This window comes from Helianthus annuus, chromosome 10 (genome assembly GCF_002127325.2).
Source record: "Helianthus annuus cultivar XRQ/B chromosome 10, HanXRQr2.0-SUNRISE, whole genome shotgun sequence".
Taxonomy (NCBI): Eukaryota; Viridiplantae; Streptophyta; class Magnoliopsida; order Asterales; family Asteraceae; genus Helianthus; species Helianthus annuus.
The window spans coordinates 27,532,414-27,539,638 of NC_035442.2; the positions used below are offsets into that span (position 1 = coordinate 27,532,414).

Below are 7,225 nucleotides of genomic sequence, written 5' to 3' on the forward strand. Positions count from 1 at the left end.
ACGTTCACATAGCACAAAATAGTCTCAAGTATCACAAGTTTCATGTTTCATGATTAAAAGGATAGAGCATGTTTCAAATAAGTTTCAAGTGTCACGTGCGTTTAATATAGAATACATGTTGCACCCAAAGTGTTTAAAAGTAGAAATGGGTTCGAGTATACTCACGGTGGTTGCAAGCTTTCCCACTTGAAATCCCGCGAGCGAGTTTGGTGGATGGATTAAGTTGGAGCACCTAGTCCTTCTACACAAGGAAACGTAGGTGTGTGACTTTGGCGTATAACGGAAGATTATAAATTTGGAGTTTAACATAACATAAAGTATGATATCAAAATAATCATCTTTAACTTATACTCTTATATGACACTACGTAACCACTAGGGTTATATTGTATTTCATGGGTAGTAAGCCCATTAGAATCATACTTGGAGTGTTAAGTCTTAGATGTCATTCTACTACCTTAACATATAAACACAAGTTTAATATTAAAGGTTCGAATGTGTGTATATATATAGTTAAATATTACATATTATTAAGTTCAATAATTCAAGTAGGAGGTAGAAGATTAAGATCTTCGTTTAGGCACCTCGAGTCATTCATGAATGTCATGTATGGGGTAGGAAGAACATGCTTCCATTTAGGGACCCCTTGAATGTTCACCACTTCACTTGATGTAAAGACAACCAAGGAGGGTCACGAACTAGGGTTAATACAAGTATGTAAATAATCTAAACTAAAAGAAATCATCAAATCACGTGAGGATTTTATGTTGGAACAACCCAAGTTGTTCCACAATCACTCATTCATCAAAGTCTAAGCTTGACATGACTTGTGGGTTAAATACCCTAACAAAACAGAAAGTTTATGAGGTTTAATCCTCTGATTTAAGTGTCTCAACCATGTTTTTAAGCTTATCGAACCATAAGAGGGGTTGTAAGCATTAGGACATTGGTGTGAGATGTGTTAGACACAAGTTGGATGAAGTTTAAACAAGTATGTAACAAAACAGAAAGTTTTTGGTCAATTTCAGAGCAATTCCAGGTCTGATTTCTCCAAGGAGAAGTCAAGGAGTCAAACTCCATGATTAACCAAGCAAGTAGGAAGAAGAATCAAGTAATTTCGTTAAGAAATGAGCAAGTTATACCAAGTTTAGTGCAAGAGTGTTAATCTGTCCGAAAATGCAGATTCTTGCTGGAACTTGAGAGTGTTTTTGAGAGATTTGAATGTGATGAAAGTGTCCAAGTGCTTGGAGGACCTTGGGTACTTATAGGGAGGTGATTAGGGTTGATTAGAGGTGTTTACAAGTGCCAAAACTCGGTTTAAACATGAAATCCCGCCCAAAAAGTGAAGCTGGTCGCGACTGTCCATATGTTCTACAGACCTGGGCCTCATGCGGCCCGCCTGGGATATCCAGGCTATGTAACGCGGGCCGCGAGCCCTTTGGGGTTCGGAAACAAGTTTGTTTTTATTACAATTTGGCCCTTATAGTTGTGTAGTTGATATTTTAAGGTGTTTTGAGGGCCATTTTTGTCGCAAAAGCATAGATTAGGATAAATCCAAGTATGAGGAGTATAACCCAAGTATAATTAAGCGTATGAGTATCAAATCAAGTGTCGTTCTCGTTCAAAATACGTTTCATGCATAAGTTTAGATTAATTACAAGTTTCGCACATAGTTTCCAAGAATCACGATTAGACATTGATTGATTCACGAAGTCGAACATACGAGCATACATAGAGTGTGAATAACATAAACGTAACAAAATAGAAGCTTCATTAATGATCCAAGTCTCGGTTTGACAATGATTACAAAGAAGAGAACGATTACAAGAATACAAAGTTTCCAAAAATAGTAATACGAACAAAAATTTCTATAAATGGAAAGTACAAAAGAGCCGGGCGTTACAATCTGTAATAGTGACACGTCAGCCCTATCCGGGTTGGGGTGTTACAATGAGTCTACTACAATCACCAAACTATGAATCAAGTTTAATTAAGACATAATTATTCAAAGTTTAATAGGCTTACACATAATTATCCCAAAAAATGTACGGTTTTGTTTAAAACGACAAATTAAATCTACTATATGATACATGGGTTGGGGACGGCCCAATAAGGGACATGTTTCTAGATCTGTCGGGTTTAGAAAAACATAATCGAGTATCAGTCGAAGAAAGGGTGGTGAAATGGGAATGGAGAAGTGTTCCACATGCAACCGCGCAGGTTAGTCAATTACAACAACTAACGAATCTGATGTCATCAGTTAGTTTGGGAAATCAGATGGATAAGTGGATCTGGAAACCCGCAAGTGATGGAATGTTCCCGGTGAGTTCTGCTCGCGAGTCTTTAAACTGTTTTGCAGTTCCGTTTTATCCGTATGAGTGGGTTAAGTGGGCGCCAAAGAAAGTAAATATATTTGGGTGGGGTAGGGTGGAGTGCAAGACCGATTAGCAACGATGAGAGGTTTAAAAAAAGAGGTACTCTTCCCGGTTTTCCAACTTGCAAATTGTGTGGGGAATTGGATGAGGACGCTGATCATATCTTCGCGGGTTGTTTCATGGTGTCTATATTATGGAATAAGGTAATCACGTGGTGTAGAATACAACAAATATTCACATTCTCAATGAAAGACTTGTTGGAATATCACAAAATAACACTGATTGAAGACTGGAAAAGAAATTACATCCAACTCGTCGTTTTGGCAACATGTTGGGAAGTATGTAAGGCAAGAAATGAAAGTATATTCTGGAGAGGGGGGGGGGGAGTACACATTGATGCAATTTTTGGGGAGATGCAAGCAACCATGTTCCTATGGATCAAGGGTCGAGCAAGGAGATGCAATTTGGAACGGAGCAAATGGATGCGATTTGAGATGATTATCTAAAAGTAGTAGTTTTATATTTTGGTTTAGTTCAATTTTCTGTTTCTTATTTTGGTGATGTTTGAATCATGTATTGGGTGATTGGCTTAGTTAGTAGCTTCCTAACCATATGTAATTTTGTCAAACAATTTTTGCATGTTGCATGAGATTACAATTCGCCGCTAAAAAAACACATTTGATCCCTACTAGTTTAGGTGAGCTTTCACCCACGTCATATAAACAATCGACCCGGCTTTTTTGGTTGACTAATCCGTAATTCGTGAGTTGTTCATATTGACCTCTTCTTATTTCTGGCTATAGGGTGTGGTCATGACCCTCATGGTTACCATGACCCTCTACATCAGCGTCAAGTCACCCATTTCTAATCCATCATCCAAAATCATTACCCTAAGGGTGTGGTTATCACCAAAACCACTATTCTTTTATTTTTATTTATTTTTGTGAAAAGGATAAGGAAATATTTAAAAAAGGAAAGAAGTCTCATGGTTGCCATATGGCTTAATCCATACCAACCATGGTGGATGAGGCAAGAGTATAATATAGCAATCCATTAATAGTGCTATATTAATGACCTAACCCATGCTACCACACCCTTTACCATAATTAATATTACTGTTGCCAAATGCTTTTGTCTACTCAACCACGAACTACCTTAAATGATGTTTGACTAAACAAAAGGAAAAACAACCTTAAATAGTACCATCGTTCTCCCACACCTCGTGTATCCTGCGTTAACTCAAAAAAAAAAAAAAAAGGAATTCAAAGCTTTACCTAAGGCACTCAAACCGTACTACACTAAAACTCCATAATAGGCACACAACTACACAAGAGCTCTCAGAAGAACCCTAATTAGCACTCTCATGCATGGCTCTCGTTTCATATCACAAACCCTAATGTCTTCTGTTCAGGACTCGGATCTTTCACAAAAGACGTTGATCCTCGATGTTGAGGAAACCCTTTTGAGATCATCATCCGTGTTTCCGTACTACATGTTGGTTGCATTTGAGTCTGGAAGTTTGATTCGGGCTTTTGTGCTTTTTGCTCTATACCCGCTTATTTACTTGGTTAATGACGAGTTATCGATCAAGATTATGGTAATGGTTTCCTTTTTTGGAATCAAGAAAGATGGGTTTCGCGTTGGAAGTTCGGTTTTGCCCAAGTTCTTCTTGGAAGATGTTGGTGTGGAGGGTTTTGATGTGTTGAGAAGAGGAAAGAAGACGGTTGGTGTAAGCAAGTTGCCACAAGTCATGGTTGAGTGTTTCTTGAAAGATTATTTGGAGATTGATTATGTTTTTGGAAGGGAGCTAAAGGTTTTTGGTGGCTACTTTGTTGGTCTCATGAAAGAACACAAGAACGTCATCGAGCGTCTTATACATGAAGTACTAGAAGATGATGAAACGGTTTGCTTCTCAAACAAGTCGGTTAAGCGCGATTGGATCGCATGTAGCAAGGTATGTCATAAGTAGGGCTGTAAACAAACCAAACGTTCGGCGAACAGTTTGTGAACCGTTTGGCGGGAAGTTCGTTTGTGTTCGTTCGTTTATTAAACAAACGAACACGAACAAGAAATTTCATTCGTTTAGTTAAATGAACAAAGGTCGCGTTCGTTCATTTATGTTCGGTAACGTGTTCGTTTGTATTCGATAGTTCATTAGTGTTTTGTTTTTATATATTATTTAAATATTACAAGATCCCTACAAATAAAATATTTAATAAGCGTTAGTGTCTTTATTTATTTTTTTTTTTTTGAAATGTGTAGATCGATTGGAAGTGTCTTATATGATCTATTCATGAACGCGTGTTTGTGTTTGTTTATTTCCATTTGTATTCATCAACGTTCGTTTTCGTTCGTTATCTAACATTAACAAACAAACACAAACGAACACGAACAAGTTTATTTCCTTAACAAACGAACACGAACATAATAGCTCGTTCAGTGAGCGTTCATGAACCGTTCGTGAACACATATATTCTTTAACAAACGAACACGAACAAAGTCTCTTTCGTGTTCGTTCGGTTCGTTTGCAGCCCTAGTTATAAGGCATAACAAGTTTTTTACGAGAACATAAGGAACACAATGTTTTTAATCATTGATTATCATTATTATTATTTTAATGGCTTAACTTCGGCTAAGGGGAGCAACATTTTAACCCCAATGATCTTGTCAATTGGATCCAACCCCCACCTGATCATTGATTATTTAATCTTTAATATTTTTTATATAAGGGAATATGTCACAAAATAGTAACCAAGTTTCAAAAGTGTTCTAATTAGGTTACTCGTGTGGTTTTTGTCCCAATTAGATAACTTAACATTCAAATCGAGTTATGTTATTTTTTCTGTGTGTCAAGAAAAAAATGAAGAATAAGATGTTGAGGTCGGATTATTTTAATATATGAAATTATATTTATTAAAAATAAAAACAATTTAATTACATTACACGTCATCACTCAAAGTTAGCATCAAATAAAAGGGAAAAAAGAAACAAAAATCCACATCACCATGGTTACTTATGAATTGGATGAAAGAACCCTTAATTTTAATGAAAAATGAATGTTGATTGACCTGATTGGAACACTTTTGAAACTTGAGTGACCTAATTGGAACACTTTTAAAACTTGGTTACTATTTTATAAAGTTACCCCTTTTTTAAAAAATACAAACCATTAACAAAATAGCAATGTACTGTTCACTAATAAAAAAACACTAGGCATTTGCAACCTAAAAGTAGGTTGCAAAACAGTCGCAAAAAGTGATCACGGAATGGTGACAAGACAAGTAGTCGCACAACAGTCACAAAATTTGTCACGGCAAAACCGGTCTCTAGATTTGATCATAAAATAGTTGTCAGTCGCAAAGGAGGCTATATGCGATGGAACATACAGTTGCAAATACCGAGTTTTCAAGTAGTGGCTTTTCTTGCACATAATTGGATGTTTATTGATTTGGGTGTGTTTTCGCAGGACGTTTTTATGGTTAGTAATGGAGAAAAGAAGGCATGGCGAACCCTTCCAAGGGAAAGATATCCAAAAGACCTAATCTTTCATGATGGACGATTAGCATTTAGACCCGAACCACTAAGTATGTTGGTCATGTTCATGTGGTTCCCTTTCGCCATACTTTTGTCCGTTTTCAGAACAATTATCGCACTCACCATGTCATATGGTGCATTGATCCCTATCTTAGCTTTCACCGGTATGCAACTGAAGCTCACAAACAATAACTCAATATCTCATGATCATAAAAAACATAAAGGTCGTTTATATGTATGTAACCATCGAACCTTGCTTGACCCGTTATACCTCTCATTTGGACTCAAAACACCACTCACCGCAGTCACGTATAGTCTCAGTAGAATGTCGGAGATCTTAGCACCAATCAAAACTGTAAAATTAACAAGAGATCGGGATCAAGATGCAAAAACAATAGACAAGATGTTAAAGCTTGGGGACGTTGTAGTTTGCCCAGAAGGGACAACTTGTAGGGAACCATATTTGTTACGGTTTAGCCCATTGTTTGCGGAACTTAGTGATCATATAGTCCCGGTCGCATTGGATAGTTATGTTACCATGTTTTACGGAACAACAGCCGATGGGTTAAAATGGTTGGACCCGTTTCTGTTTATGATGAACCCTAACCCGACTTATAGAGTTCAGTTGCTGGACCAGATTCATGGGGTGACCAGTGATGCACAGTCTACACGGTTCGAAGTTGCAAATTATGTCCAACGTGAGATTGGGAAGACATTGGAATTTGAATGCACAAGCCTTACGAGGAAAGACAAGTATCTCGTATTGGCCGGTAATGAAGGGTATGTTAATTCCACAAGTAACAAACTATGAACGATGAGTTCAAATCAAACTATAAACTACGTTTTGGTATTCTTTTACATACTATGCGTTGTATAGATATTCATTTGTTATTATTATTATTTTAATTTGAATACTAAACATATAATAGAAACTATTGAAACTCCCTCGTGTAATGTGGCCAGAATTCGGTATATGCGAAAAACATAAAATATTTTTATAATAGTTAAAAGTATAAAGCGAGTTACAAAGTTAAGGTGAGGTATGATACCACTTTGGTACCGGTAGTGAAAAATGTCGAAAAATACCAAAATCGATTATATCAAAACTAAAAACCATAAAATGAATACCAAAACCGCTACCGATTTGTTCGGTCGATATTTATTCTATAAAAAATATATGTATTACAAAATAATAAAATTTTATTTATAATGGTATACACAATAATTGTCTCATATAGCCCAAAAAGTAAAGTCGTGATATGTCGGATTTCATTATAGTATTTTATCTGAAACCACTAATATTATCTAAATTATATA

The 7,225-nt window shown here is 36.4% G+C and overlaps 1 protein-coding gene across 1 annotated transcript; it reads left to right on the forward strand.

The window, feature by feature from the left end:
- The first annotated feature begins 3,643 nt into the window (after positions 1–3,643).
- Positions 3,644–6,827, forward strand: LOC110884267 (probable glycerol-3-phosphate acyltransferase 3). Its single transcript, XM_022131960.2, has 2 exons — positions 3,644–4,328; positions 5,841–6,827. Exons 1-2 carry the CDS (start codon positions 3,738–3,740, stop codon positions 6,717–6,719), a joined length of 1,470 nt encoding a protein of 489 aa, XP_021987652.1. The 5' UTR covers positions 3,644–3,737; the 3' UTR covers positions 6,720–6,827.
- The last annotated feature ends 398 nt before the right edge of the window (positions 6,828–7,225 follow it).